This window comes from Austrofundulus limnaeus, unplaced genomic scaffold (assembly GCF_001266775.1).
Source record: "Austrofundulus limnaeus strain Quisiro unplaced genomic scaffold, Austrofundulus_limnaeus-1.0 Scaffold2, whole genome shotgun sequence".
NCBI classification, from domain to species: Eukaryota; Metazoa; Chordata; class Actinopteri; order Cyprinodontiformes; family Rivulidae; genus Austrofundulus; species Austrofundulus limnaeus.
In genome coordinates, this window is record NW_013952404.1 from 655005 (window position 1) to 681708 (window position 26704).

The 26704-nt window shown below is 38.9% G+C and overlaps 1 protein-coding gene across 1 annotated transcript in view; it reads right to left on the reverse strand.

Annotated features, from left to right (window-relative positions):
• alk (ALK receptor tyrosine kinase) overlaps positions 1-26704 on the reverse strand; it is a gene marked incomplete in the record, with an annotated part of 370289 nt that overhangs the window by 63889 nt on the left and 279696 nt on the right. The window contains 5 exon segments of the mRNA XM_014009808.1: positions 1665-1837; positions 3703-3806; positions 5192-5326; positions 9729-9860; positions 25171-25304. Of these exon segments, the coding sequence (XP_013865262.1) occupies positions 1665-1837; positions 3703-3806; positions 5192-5326; positions 9729-9860; positions 25171-25304 (678 nt within the window).

A 26704-nucleotide genomic window follows, 5' to 3' on the forward strand; every position in this document is an offset into this window, starting at 1 on the left:
GTAATTCTGAGTGTTTTATGTGCTGCAGAACAGGAACCTGCTGTAAAACAGCAATTATGCTGAGTCAGGCTTGATTTTTAATATTTTCCTGTTAAATAAATAAATCAAATCAAATCAAATCAATCTCTGATTCTATTTAAGCTCTGCAAAAGGTCATCGAGCAAAGTCTGGCAGGTTCGCCCAGTGCTTACAGACATGACATTCTAATCAAAAGCACAAACACAGCTGACTACATAACCAGGAATCAAAAGTTAATCACTCTCAGGGGAGCCGGATTATCCAAGCCTGAGCGGTAAAGAAACCCTCAGACAAACAGAGAGAAAACGCCTTTTATTTGATTTTGTTTTAAACTCTCTTCTTGGGGGGAAAATCAGGGCAGTAGCTAATTGGATGGCAAGTTGAGAGTTTGGTGTATTAATTTCGACTCACTTTGTCACAGAAAAGTGGAATAAGAAGCGAGTGTTTTGTATAGTTGTACACATGGACAGCCCATCCTAAAGGCCCCTGTGGGATTCATTAGTTGAGATGAAATGATTAAAAAAAAGACTGATCTGCTCTAAGAAATATGCTTTAACAGGGGTGTTTACTGTATTTTTCAGGCACATATTTCAGTTCTTTACCACAATGAAGTAACTATGTTACTTTCAGTTGTTCTGAAAAATGCTGTATTTATAAAAAAATATTGGACTTTGCATTATAGCCTTTCTAAACACCTTGAAATTGGCGTCTGCTTCAAGATCCTCCTACCATTTCTGACACTGCCACTTCAACACATCATCACAACATGCTACATGTTTACAACCTTTCATMGGAGCGTTGACACAAACTGCGGTTGACACAAGCAGTTGGGGGCTGGGTGTCTTGCTCAAGGACGCCACAGCATGTGGGCATGGCGGGGAGTCAAACCTGTGACTTTCTGGTCCCAAGATGGCTGCTCTACCACTACACCACAGCCACCCCCTTAATTAGTCTTACACAGCACGCTCTCGAGAACCTCAAAGACAATTATACAATTTACAATTTTCATGCATCATTCATTCACACACTAATGGTGATAAGCTACATTGTAGCCACAGCTTCCCTGGGGCAGACTGACAGAGGCGGGGCTGTCATACTGCACCACCGGACCCTCTGCCCACCATCAGTAGGCAAGGCGAATGAAGTGTCTTGCCCAAGGACACAACAACTGAAACAGCTGGACAAGGGATCGAACCGGTGACCTTCCAGTTCCAGGACGACTCCCCTAAACACTCTACCACAGCCGCTCTGAGAAGATGTRTTTTGTAATGAAATCAGTTATTTGTAAAGAAATTCTGGTGGAGCTGTGTGGTGCAGGGGCTCTGCGGGGTGGGAGGAGCTTTGGGTAAATAGGCGGAGCTTTTTATGAGCAAGCGTTTAGGCAGCTCCACATGGCCACAGGAGATTCAAGGATGAGCCAAAGCAACACTCTGAGTATGTGTTTGGTGAGGGAATGACGTAACATGACATAAAACTCAAAAAAGTTGATTTTGCATAATTCCTCCAATTTAAAATGAGGTCAGTATGAGATTCTGAGGGTGTTATAGACCTGAGCAGAAATACTGAACTATTAGTAAGGACTTTAAAACTTTAAGTTTGCTTAAATCTGATTGAAAACAGTGTCAACGGTTGATAGTTTGGCGTACCAGTCTGCCAGTCCGTAAAGAGGAATCGTGATGAGCCTCCAGCCTCTGTCAGATTTGGGCTCGCCTGCTAAACGCCACAGTCTGCGCTGCTCATCGGGCCCTGTGCTGTTCTCCACGATCCACAAAGACAGCGAGTCCCTCTGCAGACCTCCAGAGCACAGCCAGAACCGCACCTGTTGAATAAAGATGAGATTATAAACTTACAGTGCAAAGGTTCAGTGTGTCGTACACTGTAGTGTATAACAGAGTATTTTAGAATTTAAGTAAATCCAGCAAATGTGTTATTAGCCATGAGAGGGTTGCATTAATCAGTTACAGCCATCTGCTTAGTTATAAATAATTTAAAACTAGAAATAATTCATTTAAGATGATAATTCGGGTATCTTTCACACTAAAAATGCTTCATCATAAATCAGTGTAACGGTGGATGTGCTGGATCTGAAAAGACACAATTTGTGACGATTTAAATAGCAAAAAAACAAAAACAAATCAAAGCTCGCCTCCATGATCCTCAACAGCATTTATAGAGCAAAATACACCATTCTTTTTTTCATTATTGAAGTGGAACAGATGCTGGTTTAATACTGATGAATAAATTGAAGACATCTAAATTCTGTGCGAGGAATCTGGGTCTTATTAACAACTGTGAGACGTCATGTTGACCATTTAAATGTTAATGTTAACCTCAAACGTGGCAAGAAAATAAACGTGTTTCATTGCTGACACCTCAAACTAACGTTCAGTTGTTTGTTGTTGTCCAAGGAACAAGAAAGACGTGGTGTGTTTTAGATTTATAGCTAATCTTTAGCTGCTTGCCATGAATCATTGAGGCAACGACGACGTTCAACGCCAAATAGAAACCGTTAATATTACTCCTGAGAAGCAAGAGCATCATTTTTATTTTCATATTTTTGTTGGTTTTCTATCCCATCTGCCTTTCACACAGATTTGTTTAGATAATTTTTAGATTAACGTAATTCCACCGCACATTCATCTTCCATATTTTGTCTTTTCTGACCTTTGCCCTGAGTTTATCTCATACATTAACCTCCCTGACCTCGAGTTCCTGCCTTACCTCCACACCAAATGTACCAAATAAACATAAAGTAACGAAAAGTCAAAGGTTATCATTCAGAGACATACTAAAACAACAAAAAACACAAACTTATGTAACACAGAATAAATTAAGACATCAAGTAAACAACTCAAGGACATACGTCAGAATCCAAACAGTGCATGACTTTTTTTTTACTGTGGCTGACAAAGTCACATTTGTAGAATATTTTAAATGCCAGAAAATCTAATATTAAGAATTTTTCCTATATTATCAGTAACTCTGAGTCAAATTAGTGCTAAAAACCAAAACAAACAAACAAACAAACAATCAAACACATTAGTTAACTTGAGTTATCTAACTAACTATTTAAACTTATTTAATTGTTTTCAGTTATTTATTCCGTTCCTTCAGAACTGAATCAAACCAAAGTTTAATTAAAGCTGGCTAATTTTTTTAAGTAAACCTAACAAGTTAAATGAACTAAAGTTAACTGGACTTATTGTAGATAATTAGCTAAATAAATAACTTTTGTTGGCTAATTGGTTAGCTTCAACAGAACTCAACCGATTGTAATTAGTTAACTGAAGTTAGATTAAATTGAGTAGATAATAAAGTAAAGTAAGCTAACTAGAAATCTTCAGTTAGCCAATTAATCAACAGAAGCTAATTAAGTTCTGCTTTCTAATTATCTGTAACAAAACTGAACTATTAAATGTATCTGTGTTAATGTTAAAGCCTCATATTTAACTAAACTAAGCTGAAACCATGAATTTACTGAATCAGCTAATCCTGAATCCTGGGAAATATCACTTCACTTTTGGCCTTAATTGTTTAAAAACATACTTCTGTTTAAAAGAAAAGACACTTGTTGTAAAAAATGAGCTGTGAACACCCAGTAAATGTCAAATTCTGCATGTGTTTTACTGCAAACTGCTCAAGTGTCTGTAAAAATGTTRGTAGTGTAAAAGGCATGGGGCTTACCATGCAGGGAGAGTTCCTTAATGGAGGAGGGAAGACGGGACTCTTCAACATCGCTGGGCCACGCTGACCTTTAGACTGGCTCCCCTCTATGGTAAATACTGCACCTTAAACACATTTTATAGTAATAAACAGTGATTTAAAAAACAGCAGTGTAATGCATTATTACTATTAACTTTAAAATAAAAATGTCCCTCCATATGTGCACACATACATACATACCTGCATTATAGCTTTTAAAATGGCCACAGTAAGCTACTGTTTTTCTTTATTTTGTTACACAAATGATAGATTAAAAAAAGTCTAGTGGTTATTTTGGGTCACAGCAGAGATGAAAACAATACATCAAACTGCTCCTAGGATCCCTATAAACACATGCCTCACCAAACCTTACAAATCTTAAGTCAGCCGCTGCTCTCACCATGAAGGCAGGACTGTGTAGTGTCTTATACCCCGAGGGATTCTGTTTGCAGCGATTCACTGACCTCTGACTGAGACAATCTGTGTCTGGCACATAAGAACTTTTATTGTTTCCGAACTCAAAGTCAAGACTCTAATGTTCAAGGTGGGGGCCATTTCTAAGCCCGAAATCCACCCTTTTAAAAATGTAAAGTCTCTGCTTTTAAAGCTCTACACTTACACATAAAATTAGGTTTTCACAGCATCTGATTGGCAGTGGTTACATCTTATGCAGGGGAGGAAGTAGATTATTTAGCGAGGGCTGGCCAAGATGTTTTTTTCTTTCTTTTTCCTCATACAAATAAAGAAAAGCACTCAGGATTTGAAAATTCAAGATGGCCACCGCAGCTAATTCCAAATGACTATTTCAGCCTTTTTAAAAATACTGAGCCGAAGGTTTGTGTAATCATAACTAGAAATGATCAAAAAACATGTCACAACTTATCATTTAGTCATCTTTAGACATACAAATTGTTTCAGAATGCTAATCAAAAATTCACGATGGCCACTTTCAGACGACTTTAATTTAGCCTTTTTAAAAATATTGAGCCAAAAGTTTGTGTATTCATAACCAGGAATGATTAAAAAAACATGCTGAATGCTAGCCACAACTTATTTAGTCATTTTTAGACATACAAATCATTTCCAAATGCTAATCAAAAATTCAAGATGTCCACTACAGCTGTCTTTAAAACACTATGATTCAGCTATTTTACGACTTATTGAAATGAAATTTGTAGTGTAGTAGCTAAAAATGATAATGTACAGATTGCCGATGCTAATCAAAAATTAATTTAACCACTGATGCTAATGCGAATTTTACAAAGGGCTATAATTTTTCCATTTCTAAACATTCACAGCTGAAAATTTATATATACAGAATTATCAGAAAACATCTTTTTACGAAGTTCATTTTCCCCACCCACTTGTCAATCATTTGGGGGTGGCACCTGGGGTGCCAATCGGCTGCCAAGGGTGGTATTTGCCACCCTGCCCGCCCTTCTGGCTCCGCCCCTGATCGTATGAGACAAACCTGATGGTGGGCAGCTCTGTCTGCTTGATCTGGCTGGAGGCTGAACTCTTCTCCAGGAGAGGTTCCTGCCTGCAGTTGACTGCCAGCCGCAATCGCCTTCTTCAAACGAGCAGTAGCTGCCATTGAGGAACCTGCCTGGAGAAGGACAGGACAGAGTATATTAAGGATATGTATAATGTTAGAAGAAAGAGCAGTGATTGCTGACGGTTGAACATCCAAGGAGGAGGACAAAGCTGAAGGAAGGGACTGGCGATTAATGAGTGGACAGTCAGGAAAGAGAAAAACAGCTCACAGGATTTAATGTATTTGTGAAAATTGGGAAYGAGACGTGGTGAGCTCTCCGACTAGAAACAACAAAGCCGCTGAACGGAAAGAGAAATTAGGAAGTCAGAGGAAATGAGAGGTGGCAATTGAAATGTCTCAAAGCTGTGCGAGGAACCAGGAAATTTCATCCATGGACACTTCTCTGAAAGTTTTATGTTCTCACATTTATTCAAAACATGTTCAAGAGAAAACCAGCTGTAATTTAGAGTTTACAGACAAAAAAAAAAAAAAAAAAATCAGAACGGACGGTCAGACAAGAAGAATGAGCATTTCACAGTTTACAAGTGAACATGTAGTGCTACCAAATAAAAAAAATCTTGTCTGTTTCGAGGTAATRACACAATTTTGTTAAAAGCCTTTCACTTTACATTCAGCCACTGATCGAGTGGATTTCAGGTAAGTGATCCACTTCCTGTAAACCAGTCTGATGCAGTCTGAAGTGGCTAAAAGCTAACCGCTACAGTGGAGGTGGTCAGTCGAGTACATGATCTCATTTTTTTTAAGTGGGGATATTTTTAATTTTTTAATTATAAAAAAGCACTCTGCATTTTCTCCATTAGGATGCCAATTCTGTATAAACATGATCATTTCTTAGCTAAAATCAAGTTTTTCCATGTTTATGTCGGATAATCTGAAACAATTTTACATGCTTTGCTTCAATCAGAACGAAAAAAAAAAAGAAATTAAAAAATCTAAAACAGGGATGGGCAACTTCAGAAAAGAATAGAAAAGAATAGAATTGAATAGAATAGAAATAGCCTTTATTGTCCTGCTGAGGGGAAATTCAGGTGTCACAGCARCATCAGTACAGAATGATGCAGAATGATGCTGTACTGCTTGCTGTGCTTACATGATGGAAGGGGACAGAATTTTTCTGTTGACGCTACCAGAGGGCCACATAGTGCTGCACACTTACCCAAATGTTATAAAACGGACATTTTAAAACTGCTTGTGTACTGTATATGTGTTTAATAAACTAACATACAGTGCAGTAACTTAACATATTTCATGCTCAAATGCATATACCACAGTTGTACTCTTGTTTGATAAATATGAGTACAAAACATTAAAAGCAACAAAAATAAACACCTCAACAAACTGAAGTACAAATGCATAAAACATCTTGGGTTCAGATTCCTGCATGGTTCTTGTAAAAAAAACTGGTGTTGCTTTTAAATTTATGACTTCAGTTAACTTCTCATATTTAGCTTTGTGCAATTATGCATGCATTCATTTATGCATGCATTTATACATATATACATACATACAAACATACATACATACATAAATACACACATACATACATAAATACACACATACATACATACACACACACACATACATACATACATGCATACATGCATACATAAATAAATACACACACACATACATACATACATGCATACATGCATACATGCATACATACACGCATACATACATACATAAATACACACACACATACATACATACATGCATACATGCATACATACATACACACACATACATACATACATGCATACATGCATACACACACACACATACATACATACATACATACATACATACACACATGCATACATACATGCATACATACATACATGCATACATACATACATACATAATCTTACGCAAAAAAAGACTCAAGGCAGCTCTTAGACACTAAAAGTTGCTTGAAGTGTTTTTTTAGGTACAAATAAACAAATAAACAAACAAACAAATAAATAAACAAATAAATAAATAAATAAATAAATAAATAAATAAATAAATAAAGGCAGAGCCTCATTGGTGGGCCTGATGGATGTCACTTTCAGGCCAGATGTGGCCCACGGGTCGCCAGTTGCCCATCCCAAGCTAAAAAGAGAAAATACTATTTGTTGACTTTTAATTGTTTAGCTTTTCTTTTTATAAGTAAAAATATTTCCTATGTTCTACTAATGTTTTAAACAAACAGTATCCATGTAAAGTAATTTTTTAACCAGAGCAAGCATGAGCAGAGATGGTAAAAGTTGTAAATGGCCTGAACTTATTTAACACTTTAACACAGCTGCCACACACGTTGACAGAGGYGAGGCTGCCTTGCACCGGCGCCACCGGACCTTCTGGCCAAAACCARCAGGCAAGGYAGGTGAAGTGCCTTGCCCAAAGGACACAACTCTGCCACAGCCAACCCTGTCATTAAGATCATTAGAAAGATAGTTTTAAAACAAAYCTTCAGCAAACTTTCTCATCTATAAGAACAACAAATCTTATGTTTGACTTTGTTTTTTTTGACACAAATCCCTCTTTAYCCCACATAAATCAGTCACTGTTTGATAATGCTTGTGAGAAAAGCAAAACTTCAAGGTGGTCATGCATGTAATATAGACAGAAGGATTTGTCATACTGAACATAACAATAAATATAAGAACTGAGGTGGCTTCTCTTCAAGTTTTTAGTTTTGAATGTCAGTGTTTTCAGACAATAACTTCATTCCTGTGTTTTTGTAGAGGAACTAAAGCTCTTAACAGGTCTAAGTCATAAAACCTCTAATACTTTTGCGAGGTCTTTTGTGCGAAGATATTTTAAACTCAGACAATTTCTCCCATAAATAAGTTAAACAAAAAAACAAATCAAATCCTCACAGATTCTCCTTCAAATTCATGCTCCTCGCGCTTTGATGCAAAGCAGCATTTCCGTTTCGTTACAGGGTGACTGTGGAGCTGGAAAGCAGTGGGACGTCTGCAGAATTTAGACGGACTGAGATCAACCAGAGGAAGCTGAGACTCTCAGAGAGAGAGAGAGAGAGAGAGAGAGAGAGAGAGAAGAGGATGTGCTTGTGCATAATGATGCAGCGGTAGGATGGCAAGGCTGATCCATGGGGACTCGTGTTTCCTTATACATCAGGAATCTTTGTGATTGACACGAGCTGATTTTGTTCTTCCTGCCTCTTTCTGCTCTCTCCTGTTAATGAGCCTTGGCAGAGCTTATGAAGGATTTAAATAGATCAAATCAGATGCAGATAACTCGTGAATGGATCATAGAGAATATGGTATCAGAGGCAATGCCATATGATTTCTGCAGCGTGGTGATGAGCGAGTTTGATGAATTTTGAATGAATCATACATCTGCAGGTACAGATGTAGGCTGTGTGGAACAAACAAAAGACATCTGAATGAGTCAGGGTGGCCTGACAAACAAAAAAAACTTATGCAGAATCAGTTCTTGCTCTTGGTAAAATAAGATATTTAAATTGTTAATCTTTAAATAAAAGYTTCAGAGCTGGAAACAGCTGACCTCTGAGACATCATTCTATGCGAGGAGTTGTGCACAAATGCATTTTTTTAGTCTTGAATAGACCTCTTTCTGCAAAACTCATCCGTTTGTATCAAACAGGATCCTTCAGCTTCCATGATGCAACACATAAATCAACCAGCGACACACACAGGCTGGCTCCCTCTCAAATGTCCACGTGACGCTCCTAAAATCAAAACATTACACACACACTGCATTTAAATGAAGATTATACCCCTGGGTTAGCCTCTCAAGCCAATTAGCGCTGATAAATCCTCTCGCAGCAGAAAGACAATCTGCGCCTGGCTGGGATTTTCACCCTATCGTTACCCCCTTATCTCCCAGCTCCCATTGTTAGCAAACCTAAACACACGAGGGAGCAGGCATCATTTTAATAAGCAGCACATGGGAGGCTGACCTGCACTGCGGGCAGCAGCAAATTAATTCTGGTTAGTTTAATATGAGTAAAAACTCGGGGATAAGCCACAACATCATTATTGTTGTTTTAATAGTGTGTGGGAGACTTCTGAACGTCAATAAATCTGGATGATAATGTAAAAAAAATATGTGTGTGTGCATGCAGGCAGCACTAAAAAAAAAAGGTGTGCACACACAAAAAGCATCCGGCCTCGGGGATTTGTGAGGAAGATGTCAGCATACTTGGCCAACGTTTGTTCTAAACCCTGAGAAAAGCAGAAACAAATGTGCAAAGAGATAGAAATAACAACTGTGGAATATGTCAGGGGTGAGAAATGCTGGCCAAGCATATCTGTGCTGGGTTTCTTTTTTTAGGCCTTTTCTTTCTGCCTCACTGTCAGGAGGACACACACAGACTGTCAGTTGTTGCTTCGTTAAGGGTGATTCACTGCAAACACGGCTGAACAGCTTCACGACGGATTGAAAAGATGAACACACATCAGTTTGTGTATCAGAGTGGACTTACGGCAGCGATCGCCCTCGTCGTCCCCGAGAGGACAGTCTGTACTGAAGTCACACAGTTTGTCCAGGGGGATTCCTGGGCCCTGGTGGCAGTGGTACTGGCCCTCCAGGGTGATGTTTGGGCCAGGTGAGGATGCTGGAAGAAAAGAAAATTATTATTTAAAATAAGAGTTGACATGGTTTTGACCAGGGTGCTCATTTAACAGACTGCAGTCTCATCTGGACCCAGATTGGTTGAAAAACAAATGTATCCATGCACATTTTCCTGTATTTTATGGTAATTTCCTTTCAGCAATGCAGTTTTTCCAGCATTTATAGTAGTTCTCTCAGCTAGGCCCTCGGTTTAACTCTGCAGAGAGAATACAGACTTCCACGTTTGTCTCAAAGAATAAGGTATTAGGGCCAGGCTACGAGAATTTCTTTTTAAATTACAACAATAAAGTCATGATAATACAAGAATAAATAGTGCATGAAAATTGATTTAAATCGATATTTTGATAAATTATATTGTACAGAATTTCTATCTTTTAATATCGACACACCCTTCAACCCTTAGGGGGCAGTATAACGATGATTGATTACTGTTCAAAGCCAGGAACAGCAAGCTGCAATGAGGTCACTTAGTAAGCAAAATGGCCAGCAGTATTTTAGAAGTTTGTCCTTAAAAGTAGACGTTTGTATATATAATTATAATTATAAAAATATAATATTTTGCTGGTTTTGTTGAGTCAGTGGCATGGAGTAATATGGATATCAAATTGAGCTGCACTGTATCAAGAATCGTACTGTATCACCATATTTTAGGTGATACCCAGCCCTAAGAATAGWGTCATAATATTATGACGTCCTTTTCTTGGTCGACTCAGACCTGCTGTGGACGGCCCTCATGTGTGTCACTGTGTTTACGAAGGAGTCCGATTACTGTTAGYGTAATATACTTCTATCCACATTGTGTGGCGATGAAATCTGTCAGTGCAGCCATTAACTGCAATAACATACAACTTGAGTTTTTATATGAATACATACAGTTAAATAACACAGATACCAAAATTTAACCTTACATGACATCATCCCTCTTTTTAACACAGTGATAAACTCCAATTTATTCTGGATGCGGTTCTKCTCTAAAGTAAATACACAACCATTACAATCAATGAAAGCATTGATTACTGGCTCCACATGGCAATCCGCCAAATAAGATTCAGTCCTATTTTTACCAGATGCCGGAGCTGCTATGGAGTCAATCTACACAGATCATGCTGCACCAACAGAAAAAGGAACAAGCACAGCATCCGTATTTTCAAAATGATTCACAGAAGACTGACTAATTTTGCTGAAACCCTATCTGTATTAATAAACACTGTATTTGGATATATTTATATACAAATGCTTTCAAAATGTATCATTCTGTTTGGGARTCAGGTGGCAGCRTACACATACACACATGGATTTTATTCTGAAATCAGAAAATTCAAAAAAGACAACAGTGATGCAGTTTCWGCTGTGTTTGGAGTCCGTCTTCCACAGAATGAATTCCTTTGCTCTGACTTCTGCATTTATCRCAAAATTTATCACACAAATTTCACATTTCCTGCGAATGCTTCTCAGAGTTCCTCTGTTCTTCGCACTGGAGTGGACGCTGTATAAACTGAGGTGGGAACAAATGGTGGCGAAACTGCAGAGCGGAACCGCATGTAGTGTAAATTGGAGGTTAGACTGCTTTTTCCATGCAGAAGTTCTCATAATATCAGGCTTTGACTTTATTCTCATAAAAATTTAACTTTATTTTGGTRATATTRTAACTTTATCCCCGTATTGTTTTAATGTTATTCCAGTACAACGTTATTCTTGTAAGAAAAGTTTCTGAATTCTGTAAAAGTTTGCAATAAATAAATAAATAAATAAATAAATTTGATGGACCTTGCTGAATTTTAAATGAAGACCACTGGTTTAGAAAATACAACCACAACAAATTGTAGAGCAACAGATTAAGTTTTGAACATCCCTGCCAGGATTTATTGTCTCGTGTTCGATACAGAACTTAAACCCACAGCTCAGGCAAAAGTTAAACAGTAAAAGTTGGAGTGGAGTACATCAGTTTGTGACAAGCCCCCGACTGTAAACATGGTATGACATCTGGAGACTGTCTGCACCATCATAAATAACTCGACACAGGCTGCATGAGCTGTGATTACAGTACACAACCATCAGACAGGAAACAGAGGCAGCAAAAACCATGACCTAGTTACCGTTAGCGGGTTGCTCGCACACAATGGAACCGATTGATATCACCTGTCTCTGCAGCTCAATTGTCACAAGCCACATTTGCATATCTATGCAAATCAGAGATGCGTTATCTCCAAGTTCTGGAAACAGACTGCTCACTGTCACCTTAATCATCTGAAACTGATCAGAGCCAGGAGAACAAAAACAGAAGAGCAGGAAGCTAAAGCATACACTGATGGGAATCTTGTTTGTCTCTCTCTGTCATAAGGAAGAAGAAAAAAAAGGAGAAGTGATTGTTATCACGGCTGACTTGCTGCACTCTCTGTAGTTTGCCCTTGATCTGTAATATGCAGATTTGTTCTCTGTTCGGGCGAACTTGGAGTCGAAAGACTGATAACAATCCCATGACATGGAGTTTCAGCGTMGAGCAAAAGCTGTTAGCTGAGCTGACAAGACAGGCAGTAAAGCCACATTCAATTTCAACGCAGCGTTTGAAATAAATCTACTGTTACACCTATAGAACTATTTTAAGAAGCTKAGATTTGCATCAAGCTGACAGGCTCACGGAAAGTGAGACGGGACAAAATGTTACACAGTATAGAAACRTTTTAGAAGAAAATGAACACAAAATGGAGAAAAACAAGTCTCAGCAACTTTGGTTATTTGTCTTTTGTTTTTTTTAAGGAAACCACAACAAAGTCCAACTTTGCTGCTGGTTTGACACCTGGATCCAGTTTCTCTTCATTGTGGTGACCTCAGGTTCTGAGTGAAGCCTCRGCCCTTAACTGTTTGTAATGAGGGGTGGAGTCTGAAACGTTCACAGCTTGCTGTTGTGAAAGCCTGGCAGAGATGTAAATTCTTGGTTATTTTTTAAGAGAAGTTGACATTTTTTTGGCCCCTGCCTTTAATGACATGGGTGGTCTGTGAAACAGAGACCTGCTGGACTTGAGGCATGACTGCAAAAGCCCCCCCGCCCCCATGCTTTCATTGTGCAAAATTCATTTTCTAGACATTAAATACATTTTGTTGTGTACTTGGAGTCTCTAGCAGTGCAGACAAGTTGAATTTAGTTTCTCCTGGTGCTGCAAAGATCTCTTTATATTTAGTTTGGGTCATATTTTTCCATCTGTTCAGTTTTCGCCATTACAGAATTTGCGACGGAGCTTCTAATTAAGGCCTGGACTTACCAGCTTTAATTTGCTGGTCTTCATTGTCCCCTGGATCTGGGGCTGGATGGACAAGTCTTCCCTTGTTGACATCTTTTAATTAACTTCTAAATAAAAACTTTTTCCGGCCCTCTAAAATGGACCACTCTGGAAGCTGGTTTAAAGAAACAGTGTCAAAACGTGTTGATCTGAGACACACCTCAGAAAAGTGGTGAAAGAGGGGCTTGTGGAGTTACAATAATAAGTAATTCAGACCAAAGCATTGCCATTCCACTTTATAAAGACCCCAACTGAAGGATTTAAAAAACAGGATATGTCTCCTTTAAGTTGCTGTAGACCAATCATAAATCAATCAGGCTGACTTCCTGCATGGRTGCAAGCTTTAATACAGCTGACACTGCAGAATAAAGTGATGTGTAACTCTTGTGTCATTGATGTGGACACGTCCACTCTAAATCCTGTCAGCTGGTCTCAGACTCCATCAACCCTCAGGGTGTGATGTCGGCTTACCCTCTGACACGTGAATCGACTCTGTCACCGCTTTGCTTGGCAGGTCAGAGACGTAACAACAACAGGGTGACTTCAACTTCCTGTAACACCTTGGCGCTTTCAGAAATCACAGCGAGAAGAAAGGAGGCTGATCTGGTCTGGCGTGAAAAAGCTCTGGAGTCAACTTACAAATCAGATAAAGATTTTGAAAAAAAAAACTCAGGATAATTTTAAATAAAATGAAAAAATGCAACATGTACAGCTTTCTTTTTCTGTCGGTTTCGTTTTGCCGAGTTGCTAATCCATATGCAGTTTTACTGTTTAAATAATCAAATGATTTGATCTGTTGGAAAGGGTTGAAGTGGACACCAGAAATAGTCTGTGCCAAGATCAGCACCAAATTTGCAGCCACTTGTTCAGAAAAAAAAATTGGGTCAGAAAATTAGCATCCATTTCCTAACCCTGCCTCACTCTCAGCACACGTTTTTTTTTTTTTTTGGCCCGAACATTAGAGCCTATTCAGCAACTGGCACACTTAACTATGGATTAGAAGGGGTGGGGGTGTGCATTTATTTAACTTTTTTATTGGGGAAAACACATTAGTCTGAGGCCTCCCACGGCCCACTCCTGTGGAAGGACCTCCACGGCTGCAGAAAGCCACTTTAACATGTCGGTGAATAACCCACTTCACACTCTTTCAGAACCTTGCCCGAGTAAATAATTTCGATGATGAATACTCTTTTGTGTCAGCTTACAAATGGTCTTCCTGGACTTCTTTTTCGCCCCGCAAACTAAAAGCTGAGGACGATGCAGAAAAATACAGATCCACAGACATGTTGTTAACAGAGTAAATTATACATTTTTATTCAAATTATTTAAGTTTGCTTGCTTGGCACCAAGTGTTTAAGTAAAGATGTGGTTTTCTTGTGTATTCATTCTTCCTCAACACATGTATTATGCATTAGTTGTGCTCAGTAGCTTCCTCCCTGTACAATGGTACTGCGAGCATTTATCAAGACAAGTTATTCAGAGAACACTGGAACCTCTGAGCAATGAATGTAAATGTATCAGTCTCTTTGTTTCATGGTGCCGGTGTTGGCGGTGTAAACGTGGTGACGTGGTGAACTTTAGGAGCCCTGAAGCAGGTACGTTTAGACGAACATGGCCGCTGCTCTCCTGGCCTACTTCAGCTCCTAAATCACGCGTGTCAGATTGTGAAAACAAGTAGGTCAGTGGGGGGATGAATTGCCTTTGGGAGTAAAGTGAGTTTTGTTATCCTTGTGTGCACGGGGTCGCATCGTGCTTTGTGAGGAGAATGATGTATGAGAGCCGAGGAGCTGGAGAGGTGAGGTCACAGCAGCCGCTGATAAAAACTGATACAGGAAGCGGTGTTTGGTTGATGGAGGCAGACGGTAAAATATTAGTRTCTCTGGGCACAAATGTTACCAGATTCTTCTGAACATACAGCTACAGAGCAGCAACATTTTAGTTTTTTTAACTAACAGGGAAAAAAATGGAGCTAGGGTGAACAACTGAAAGAAAATGTTAAACTAATTTATAGCTTGATATTTAGAAACTTTCTCTAAGGGTTCTGTGGAGCAAAACAAACAGAAAGCCTGGAAAATATTTTTTTAATGTCAAGATTATTCCAAGGTGATCTCTCATTAAAATATGTTTTTTTTACTATTAATACTGTAAATAAAATGTGCAGAAAGCTTTTCATGAAACCCAAAGATGTTTCACATGGGAGATGAGACTAAAGAAAATATGAGACTCATTAAAAACAGAACAAAAAAAAAAASCAGTTCATGCATCTATGAAGAAACAACCAAGTTTAATTTCTGATGATTAATAGAGATGGGATAAATGGTTCTCTGAAGGGATCCGGATCTTGGGGAGCCGTTTGTTTCGTAGAGCCGTTCAAATTAGCCGTTCGATTTTGAACGTATTACGTCATCACATAGCCATGCGTAATGACGTAATCCCGTAATCCCGTCACGTGGGTGGAACCATATGTTTGTCAAGCGGAAACCCCCCCCTCCGCCTTTCACAATGAGCTTCTATACTCCACAACTCTGCCTGTTTCTGTGAAAAAGCAAAGCGGGCGCAATTTAAGTATGAAAAAAATAAAGATTATATGAGGAATAAATAAATAAAACTACAAATTGCTCATTACTGCCCGCGATTCGGCTCCTATCGTTYGTTGTAAAGAKCCGTTCAAAAGATTCGGATCGTTCGTGAACGTCACATCTCTAGTGATTAAACAACGTTCTAGTAGAAGTTTTAAAAGYTAATCTTRAATCAGGTAGAATATGACYAGCACCTTGTTCTTCASTTTGCTTCGTACGGAGGGTCTGGACCCTCGGCTATTGAGAAATGATTTCTTGCTGGAGGCGTGGCCTCGGTTGAAGTTTAGAACAATTGCATCTGATTTTATTCTTGCTAACATTTGGYCAAGGCGTATGCAGCACACCAGCTCAACTGTGAAGGAAGCTAGGCTAGAAAGCTAACTGGAAATTGYGTGTGCTATAAAAAACCATCCTCTATTAGGAAGAGAGAAAGACTGAGCCGAACRAGTGTTGCAGGTTTTATGGGACAAGTTTAATTTAAATTGRATTGGAAGCCTTTTCAACAYGGACATTGCTAATCTACAGGGARACTAAAACGGTGCAGAAAATCGCCGTCATCGTTCACAACAACAAGTTCTGTTTGCTGATTGGCCCTGTTGAAATTCTACCTGAGAAATCCTTGTCAATAAGAGAAATCCCAGATGGAGCAAAGAAGGGAGGTTAGAATCAAGCAGAACTGTGTAGGAAGGCAGGGGCCAGGCTCGACTTGACTGCATCATATGAGTTTTATCACTAAATATACTCTGCTCCATATAACACAGCATGTRCACTGAGAAACCCACATAATAATGGGATTATTCTACAAATTAAATTAACTATACTCTGATAAATTTTTGTGGCACCCCCTGCATGGACGGCGCTCTCAACATTTGCCTATACCGCCTATGTCACGAGCTTACCCTGCATTTATTTGGCGTCATCATCTAGATTAATAAAATTAATTCATCTTTGAGCCACGTTTTCATCAGGTAAAGTTTTCAATCAACATCAAGTCCTTTTAAAAACACATTCAAGCTCTCGTGCACAACACGAGAAGCCTCGAGTGAAAAACAAATAAGTGAACTGTGATGGAGGCAGTTCTCTTTTTCAAACACTACATCAGCTGAAATCAATTCAACATTAACATTTAACATTTTTGCATAGCCGTGCCACGCATATCAGATTTGTGAGAATTCGCTGATGCCCATTTCTCACTCTGCAGGATATCATCAGGTCATGCAAAGCAGTTCGTATCATTTGAATAAAACTTGTTACGGTTTAATGGAGACTGCTCGTAGGCTTTGAATCCAGATGTGTCCTCGTTACAGACGAGCTTCAAAAAACAAAAAAACAAAACAAAAAACCCTTTTCGGAACAATGGAGAGATTCATTGTGAAATTAATGCGGCTTTTGTTTCACTACAGATGAACGACCACATCAGTCACATCCTGGAGGCTCCTGTAGGATTTTAGGATGAAAATAAAAAAAGTGTTTGGCTGCAGAACTGCTTGTACTTTGGGCGCTCACAACGCCAAACAGTGGAATCCACAAAGAAAATGAACAAGACAAGAGAAAATAAAACATCCGCACGGACTTGATTGAGTCTACCGTTGAATGCAAGAGTCATTAAAACTCATCAATCCCAGCAAACAGTCTTCATTCTGAAACGCAGTGCGGGTCATTGGGGAGAGAAATCTCCAGAGACCAGAGGAAACGGTGGCGCCCGCATCTCGCCAACCCATTAAGGGCAAAATCTTGAGACATTCATGGAGATTTACAGTGGCTGCAACGCCGAAGATAGATGCAGCTGCGTTTCCCATCGGACAGTCGACGGGACAAGACATATTCGCTCATGAATTCAATTAACTGCACACCGTCACGCTCGATTGGTGCGAGCTCTGCCCAGTCACTATTACTATCTGTCATGCTCTCTGCTGGAGGGAGCAGCTCTCTCAAGGGCGGACCACTGGAAATAATACCTGTAACATTCCTGAGATCGTTTCTTTTTCAGCAGCTGTGGGTTTTTCTTAATATTTCTCTCATCTACTTCTGTTTTATTTATTTCTATTTGTGTGAAATTAGTAACTTTTGGTCAAGTTGGAGAACAAGTTTATTAGTTTTGGATGAGTCCGATCTATAAAAATGTAMAAAATGCATGCTGACCCTAAGAAGTCCAGTTCATCGGGTTTGCAGTTGTAAAATGTGCATAGAATGAATAAAACATGCTTGTGATAATTGTGTGTACAAGTCATTTGTGTAACTGCTTTGATTTAAAAATAATTAGCAAAGAGGAACACTTTTAAACTCTTTATTTTGTAAGAAAACCCATCTGTTCCCTTTCCTATTTAAAAAATATCAGAGGGTTTAAAGCACCAGCAAACAGCAGCTCCATATTTAATTATTTTTAATTTAAACATGTCTGAGAAATATGATTTAAACCTTTAAAAACTGCTCATGTGACTCGTCACATCGAAATGAGAGTTGAGTCCAAAAGTGGAAGGTGGCGAAATAAACATATTCAAAAATTACATTTTGTCAAAAAYGTAATGAATTAATGCCTTATCAATGTATCATTGGAATGAACTGTCTGAAATATGATCCTTAAAAAAATTCTTGAAACATTTTTTTGAGCAGTAAGCAACAAAAAAACTGATTTTGAGGAAAAATGTCTCAAAATTTTTAAATTTTCCCTGTAAGTTAGTAATGTTTGTGTTTCTTTCCAACTTGGAAATCTTAATATACAAATAATAGATGTTTCATCAAAAATTATTCAATAAATTTACATAAAATTAGGCGTCATGACTTTGATGTTTTCATGTTTATGGAGATTTTTACTAAAACTGAACTGTGAGCTTCGTATAAGACTGAATTAGTGTATAGAGTCATTTCCTTCAGTACTAATAGGAGGAATTGTTTTGTTAACGTCAGATTACTTCAGCAGGTTTTGAAATCTGTAAGATCTGATATAAATTCTGTCAGTGCTGTTGAAACTGTATTAATTATAGATTGAAGTCAGTGAAGGTTAGACTGTAATTCTCTTGAGTGCACCAACAGGGTCAATGAAATCTCTTTCTGTGACGGATTACAACACATGAACACTGAAAGCGTACTGTAGCTGCACACTAATTAGAATGTACAGTGTGCCGCTTGACATTAAATGAATTGACGTGACTCGGTGAACAGATTAGGAATTTCATGCCAGTGTTCTTGGCAGAAACTGGCGACTGAAATTTGATTTAAGGTTACCGTTTCCTAATGACTGGCTTTAATTCAATAATGCTTTACGTTTGTAATACCCAGAAATTCCCTCCTCCGTGTCAGATTAGGGTTGATTTAAACATCCGTTTAATTTGGCATATGCAAGCTGGAAACACTCCACTTGGTGCCCTGGGCCATTTAACATTTGCTCAATATCTTAAAATGAAACAGCCTGCGTAGATTTCTTTGGAAAGGTGCCTGAAACAGACACCCAGTTTGTGTTGAGGGGATGCTTCTTGAGGAAAAGCCTGAGGCAACAGATTAGAGGAAGAGTGTGATAAAGCTTAGTGCTGCCAGGAAAGGCTTTTTCTCGCACGGTAATTGATGAGCTTTTCTCCCCAACTTTTTCTGTCTTTTCTTTTCTTCACCCCTCCATGAATTCTCCTCAAGTCCCAAACAAATCTCGATCTTTTGTGAGCAACCTGGAAGTGTCAAAAGCCCAAAAAAACATATTCACATATTTACTTCCAATTAATTGAGTTAGGAGGAAAAAGGGCCAACTGCCTCAAGGCGACACAGGCCTTCAACTTTTTTTTAATATACTAAAAAAGGTGGGACACGGAGCATCGCTAATGAAAAGTTTTGCTTTCACTGTTTTTGCTTCAACCAGACAAAAGAAATACTTACAGGAAATTAAAAATGAGGAAGAAGACTTTGTGTTTATCCACTTTATTTATTCAAGTTAGTTTCTATTTTAGGACTTCAAGAGTTATGAGGATACTTAGCCCTCTAACAGTCATCTCTGAAATTCTTTAAAAGCCTTTCCACATTATTTTTTGTAAGGGTTGCAGGAAGTTGTCTGACAACCTAGTTTTCAAAATAAAAGCCACTGGTCACATCTGGAAAGGTTTAAAGGAAGAAAATGCATAATTTTTGCCCAACGGTGTAACAAACACCGTTAAGGGGTTAAAATTAATTTCTGAGCCCACGACTTTCAGGTCTGTGTACTTTTTGTTTGTTGTTGTCAATCTCCATATTTTTTTTAATATAGAGAATGTTCAAGTTTAGGGTGTTTAAAATTGTTTTTAATAAGGGGCAGATATAAGATCTTTTCTTCTTTTTGCACCCTTTTCATTCAATAAAGGATTTACTTTGTTTATATTTGTTTTAATTGAACTTTTCTTTTTATGAAATAAAAAAAAACTAATCTTAAAAACAGATCAAAAACAGAAAACAGAGTCATTGTGCTTTTATTGTTGTACTTCAAAAACAAAAAAAGGTCTCTTTTTATTTTTCTCAAACCAGAAGTTCATTGCTGTTCTTATCAAACCATTATTCAAACATCTAAATAACTTTTTAACAACAGACAGCAAGAGCTGCGAGTAAATCAGGTATACTCTACCTGTAAATAAAACTCTAGCTAACTAGTTTTGCATTTCTTTAATGCAATTTTATTAATATAGCTAGTCTAACTAATTTCTTTTAAAAACTATTTGTCTTGCTCCACCTTAAATGGTTTAACAAGGGGATGAGGCTCTGTCACACTAGACAATTTATGCCAACTTATGAAACTTTTTAATGTCTAAATTGCTAATAAAATTTGATCAATTTGTTAGAATTACATTATGTACATGCCGAAAAGARGCTTCCTGTTGATTTTTTTCAATTCCAGCTTCAATGTAGATGTCTTTAAAATGTTCAGAGGTTGGCACAAGTTGTCTAGTGTGACAGGGCCTTTAAATAAACAAGTACCTAACCAGGCAGCTGCAATAAAAAATTATTAGCTGACAAGTTTCTTTAACAGGTGTCAGCTGATAGTTTGTAAATCACTGATGATTCAAACTGTTTCCTGGAGCTTTGGTTGCTTTCAGCACCTGAAGCTGTACTTCAACAGGTGAATGGTGAGGAACTGAATGTTGCAGCAGGTTCCACAGGACAATATGAGGACAAGAACAACAAAAAAACCGTCTACTTTTTAATATCAGTTTTTAAAATGGAATAAAAAGTCACCAAAAAGTACATTTTCTAATCTGCTGAGTGCATATAGCTAACAGAAGATAAAGTTGAACTATTCACACTAAAGTTTGACAACTTTACCATCATAAAAAAGAACAGCTGTCAGATGTGTGTAAAGGTACTGATACCGTGCTGATGTGAGATCGTAAACCACAGAATCCCTCCCTCAGATCAGACATGACTCAAACCATGTTTTTCCACACTTGCTTGACTTTGTGAACTTTGCACGCTCACACATGAGTGGATCTATGTGCACCAGTGTTGTGATGTGTGTTTACAAGACTGGCTGCAAACAATGAAATCAGTTATACTCTATTGCTCCTCCCTCACGGGCCACTGCGTCGGCGTGACATCATTTAACCCCTCCTACAACTCAGACACGACTTCAGCCTAAACCACAGAGAAGCACTGTTGAGTCGTATCTAAAGGACACACTAGTTAAAACCTGAAAAAAGTTAAATATCTTATAAGGAAGAGCTTCCTCCAGCTCTCTGCAGCCTCCACGATGCTGCATGTTTGATTGATGGGCCTCAGGGTGCACTTATTCTGCTGTGTACCTAATCCCAACGTATGGGATTGCACCGACGCTTCATTAAGAGCCTGCAGCGGCACAGTGCTGCGGTTAAGGAAATGATCCAGAAGGAGGAAGGTCACTGGTACAAATCCTCCTGAGGTTTGCTGCTCTGCGTCTCAGCCGTACGCACCATGTTCAAGGTAATTCATGAGCGCAGGACAGGTTATCCAGGGGACCAACATCTGTTCTAATCAGCCTGCCTGAGACAAAGTCAAACTTGTTTGTGTGACCCAAAAGCACCCAAAAGTAAATATGTGAAGTTAAGAACATCTTTGGTGTCTGCTGGACTGAAACACTTATGTTTTTGTATGTTTGACAGAAAAAAGGTAAGAATTTCTGCCAGCTCCAGCAGTCATACAGCCTCAGCTGCAGCCAACTGGATTGCTTGTTGGACCAGTGACTRATGAGTTAATTAAAGTGGAAGAAACAGTGAAATAAAGGAGATGAGGCACCATTTATTTATCCTGTATTGACTATATCACCTCACAGCACATTCACTAAGAGACTCAATGTCCTTTTGATGAAGGAAATAACGAAAGATTGAAGTTGTCAAACAGACAGTTCAGACTTGAAGAGCTGCAGAAAGAATGAACCTCTTTGGGATTTGTTTAAAGGTGAGAGATGAATCAAAATGCATGAAATATTTATACTTTTAACATTTCACTCCAAATGCACCACATGAGATCGATTACTAGGATCGTTTTATCTCTCAGACTGAAATATATTTTGTGTTCTACAATATTCTGTTTGTGGCTAAATTAAAACTTGTATTTAATTAATAAAACCATGTTTGAATGAGTCTCTGTGTTATTCTCGCCCAGCAGGTAATGAATGGTATTAACGGGATCATTCTGACCACAGGTGATTGTGTTTGAGTGCGAGACCCTTCACGCAGGTCTGAAGGTAATCTGAGCCCAGGCTGGCGACAGGTGCTGCGGGGGGAGAGGTGYAGGAGGTGCAGGGAACGTGGAGCGTCGGTACGGAGAGCGTGCCGAGACGGATTAGGGCTTAGTTTGGGAGTGGGAGGTGTGGGGTGGGTGTTGTTCTCGGTGCCCAGGTGGCGCCGGAGGAGAGGACAACACGTCCGCGTGATTTTTTTTTCTGTCTGTGAGCTGCGTCTTATGTGCTGCCTGGCAGGAGAACACAGTGAACCCAGATCTGAGAACAATTAGATGCCGTCCAACCATGGCTGGATTTGCATGAGCAGCAGCTCCAACTGTGGCAGAACCGACACAGAATCACAGGAAAAACCGACGGGGAGGGAACTGTTTCAGTCCCTCGTTCTCCAACACAGGATTCTATTTATATTTTATCTTTACATTAAATCATTAGAAACAAGAAAATTGCATTTTCTGATGTTGTCTTCTATATTTTATCTCTTSTGCTCCTTTCCTGCATATCTGACAACCACATTTAGATAAAGACTCAGGTGTTGCTGATTTGTTATCAGATGGTCAGCTGATCCAACGGCGTAAAATAAACACATCWTCTTTTTTAATAACGGCTCTGATAAACATCTCATGTATCAAAGGTGAAATTTTCAAAACCAATCCAAACTGTTAAAGGGGACGTATGCAAAATCCACTTTTTTTWRSYKKTWMAAACATTTTGTTGTGCACTTAGAGTCTCTGGGAGTGCAGAAAATTAAAATTCAGTCTCTTCCAGTGCTGCATCATATTATGTTTGGGTCCTAATTTTTAACCCTYTCAGTTTTCTATGACTTTTTCCAAACTATGATGTCAAACTATTTGTGACATAACTGCCAAATAAGGTCTGGATTTACAACTAAAGTCCATATAGACCCCAGATAAATGTGAAAAAGGATTTAAAGGCTTCTTTAAAGGATGTTTCTCAATAATTTAGAGCTAAATATCGAGCTAATTTTTGCATAATGATGTTTCCATGAAGCTTGAAAATGCTACACAAAAATAAACACTTGTCTTTTCAGACAGAACTTTAACTCCACTGATGTGTCAAGAATTATGAGAAATTAGGTTTCAGACTTTTTGTTCTTCTCTTTGAAAAGGAGTCAGAATCTAAAAATATGATATTTGGGAGCAGCTTATAAGAAAGGCTATAATGAGGCAGCCCGCAGCTGTCTAAAATGTCACAAAAATGGCAGTTAAAGATAACTGTTAATGTCAAGACACAGCATAGCAGGAGTGAACATCTGCTGGGTGTCGTTCAGCGTTTCTACAGGAGGGCTGAAGGTGGGGGCACCACTGTAAGGGTCTGCTGAAAAGAGAGTCTGACCGGCTGTACTGTGCAGGGAAGGACACACACTCGGTGGTTTCAGGGGCAGATGTTGACACAAAAAAATACTGCATGAAAAAATAAAAGAGGGGCTTAGAAATATCACTAAATGAGCAAATATATAACATGAAAAGGCTCATTCTGACTGCTTTTACCGTGAAGGTGAAACATGACGAGCTTATAAATATCACAGAGGAGGAAAAGTCTGTAAAGCAAACAAGATCGTGGGTCTGTTTGTAAGTTTAGAGGTGGTCAGGATGAACAAACTGACAATTTCTTTGCTTATTTGCTGCTTCTTTTAGTTTTCTTTTTGATTTTAAATGAATACAAAACATATAATTGTTTTTTAAATGTTTACAAATTGAGCAGAGAGCATTTTTTAATGTGTCTGATATATTCTGTTCTCCTCTTTCAGGTTTCTCAGACCTCCTGGATGCAATCAGCTGAAATGGACAGCAGATCCTGAAATGTTTAAGCAGGTTTAAGCTGGTAAACATAATAAATAAAATAAACTGTGGCACTTTGTTATTGTGGCCACAGTGGAACGGGCAGTGGGTGATTCATAACTAAATAAAAAGAGATTTCATCAGAAGAGTCTGGATTTTGCTTGTAACGCAGCATCATTCTAAAAGTTGAAAATTATTTTAATCCCAATTGCAAGAAACAAATCTAAGAACTCATAAACAATTTGCTTTTTAAACTGCTTAAAAACAAACCTTCTGCAACTAAATATCCCTGTAATGCAACAAAACTGTGAAATAGGATACATACAGTACTGCGCTTGTTAAATATCCGTTTCTTGTAGGAAACAAAGACTGTATTTATATAGATTCCCCGAAACGAACACATTACATGTTTGAGTGAGACTTGCTGAACCTCTCGGTCTTGTTCAGAGGAAATYGAATCAGTTTTATTAATTCGATTTMGGGAGATTTTTGAGGTTGACAGAGGAGGATATTATCTCAGGCTCGACTGGTTTACGCATTTCATTCCACAACGTGGAGTAATGACGTTAAAAATCACAGAGTGGCTGTGCAGTTTCCAGACGAGTTCGAGCTGATATTCTGCAGACATGTGAGACGCATTAAGTCAAACACACACACACAAACACAAAACAAGGAGATAAACTGCACCATTAAAATATCCCAACTGTTGTCGTCTGATATATTTTAGATTTTTTTTTATTTCTTTGATTCCTAAAATTACTTAAAATGTGACAAAAATGTGAATTATGATCAGTCTTTTTCCACACTAGGCTTAAAAAACACAGAAAAAAGCAACGTCTTGTGATTTTTTAAAGGTAAAAACGTGTTCTAATCTTCAGAAACACAACAGTTTTAAGAATTCAGAGTAATTTATTTCTGATTTCTCACCACAGCGCTGCCTCTCRCACACAGAAAACAAAGCATCACTTACCCATGGTGCAGTTTGTGGTGAAGTGAGGCTCGATGGTGGCGGCGTCATCCTGCGGGATCCGCTGGTCGTAGCTGGCTGACACCCGGAACGGCGACCCCCCGTGGGTCCCCAGGGTGAGTTGGACCACCGCCCAGCTGCCGAGGAGAGAAAGCAGGAGCAGGGTGAGCRCCAGGAGCAGACACCACGGCTGACACAAACACCTGCACCTCCTGCAGGGGTCAGGGGTCAGGGTGGTCTGGGTCAGTGCAGCTGGACCTCCTGAAACCTCAGAGGGAGGAGAGTCCAAAGCTGCGCAGGAAGCTGACATGGGGGCTTCCTCGTCCCCTTCTTTTTTATGAGGGACCCCTTCCTCTTTCGTCTGCTGCTGCATGGCTCGCCCTCTGAGCCCACCTGAACTCTAGAACTRAACCAGGTTCTGAGATGATCCAGAGTCAGCTCTTGCAGTTTACGTTCAGTTTAAAGTCCTGGCGGCAGCAGGTGTGAGGCAGAGCGACAACACTCAGATCAAGTTGTTGTTTCAGAGCTGCAGTCCGGAGGTGAGTGCTGTCCTCCCTCTGCCACCCGCTGGCTTTGAGCCGTTCAACCAGCCTTAATTTCATTAAACAAATTGAGTTGAGTTCTGCCTGGCTCTGAGCAGCTCATCAACAATCTCTCTCTCTCTCTCTTACTCTCTCTCTCTCCCCCCACTCTCATCTGCTGTCCGTCCCCTCAGTCAGGACACCAACTGAATCTGATAGAATCTGCCATCTGTGTAACACTGATATTAACAGGTGTCACAAAACCTTGATAACATTAAATACTTCTGTGCACACGTAATCAGAGAAACAAACACTGCAAACTTTAAACAGCTTTAACAGTCAAACTGTACCCATTTTAAACACAGGTCAAACAGCAGTCAGATATGATGCAGGCTAAAGTTTCAAAGGATTAAATTGGCTTTTTAAAACCTGTTTTAAAAAAACACTGGTAGTGATGAGAAAAAATAAACAGTTTAAAGGGAACATATCATACAAAATCCTCTTTTTTTCATCCAATAAATACATTTAGTTTTGTACCTGCAGAAGTGAAGAGATTTTTTATTTAGTTTCTCCCATTGCAGCAAATATATTTATACATTTGGTTTGTTTCAACCTGTTCAGTTGTCTCTTTTCTTGATGTTATCTGAACTATTATGTTCCAGTTTTTTGTGAACTTCTAAATAAGGTCTGAACTTACCAACTAAAATTTCATCATCTTCTCCTCTGGCTCTGAGTCAGACTCTGGTTCCGACATGTAAGTCTGGATGAACAAGTCTTCCACTGTTCACGTCTTTTAATTAATTTGAAAAAACAAGTTTTTGCGCCGCTACATAGCCGCAAACCTTTCCATCAAACTGGAATGAACCGCTCTGGAAGCTGGAGGGGGTGCGGGGTGTGAAGCGCCTCGTTTGGTCTGGCCCCGTCATATTTACAGTGGTTTGCAAAAGTATTCATACCCCTTGAACTTTTCCATATTTTGTCACATTACAACCACAAACATAAATATATTTCACTGG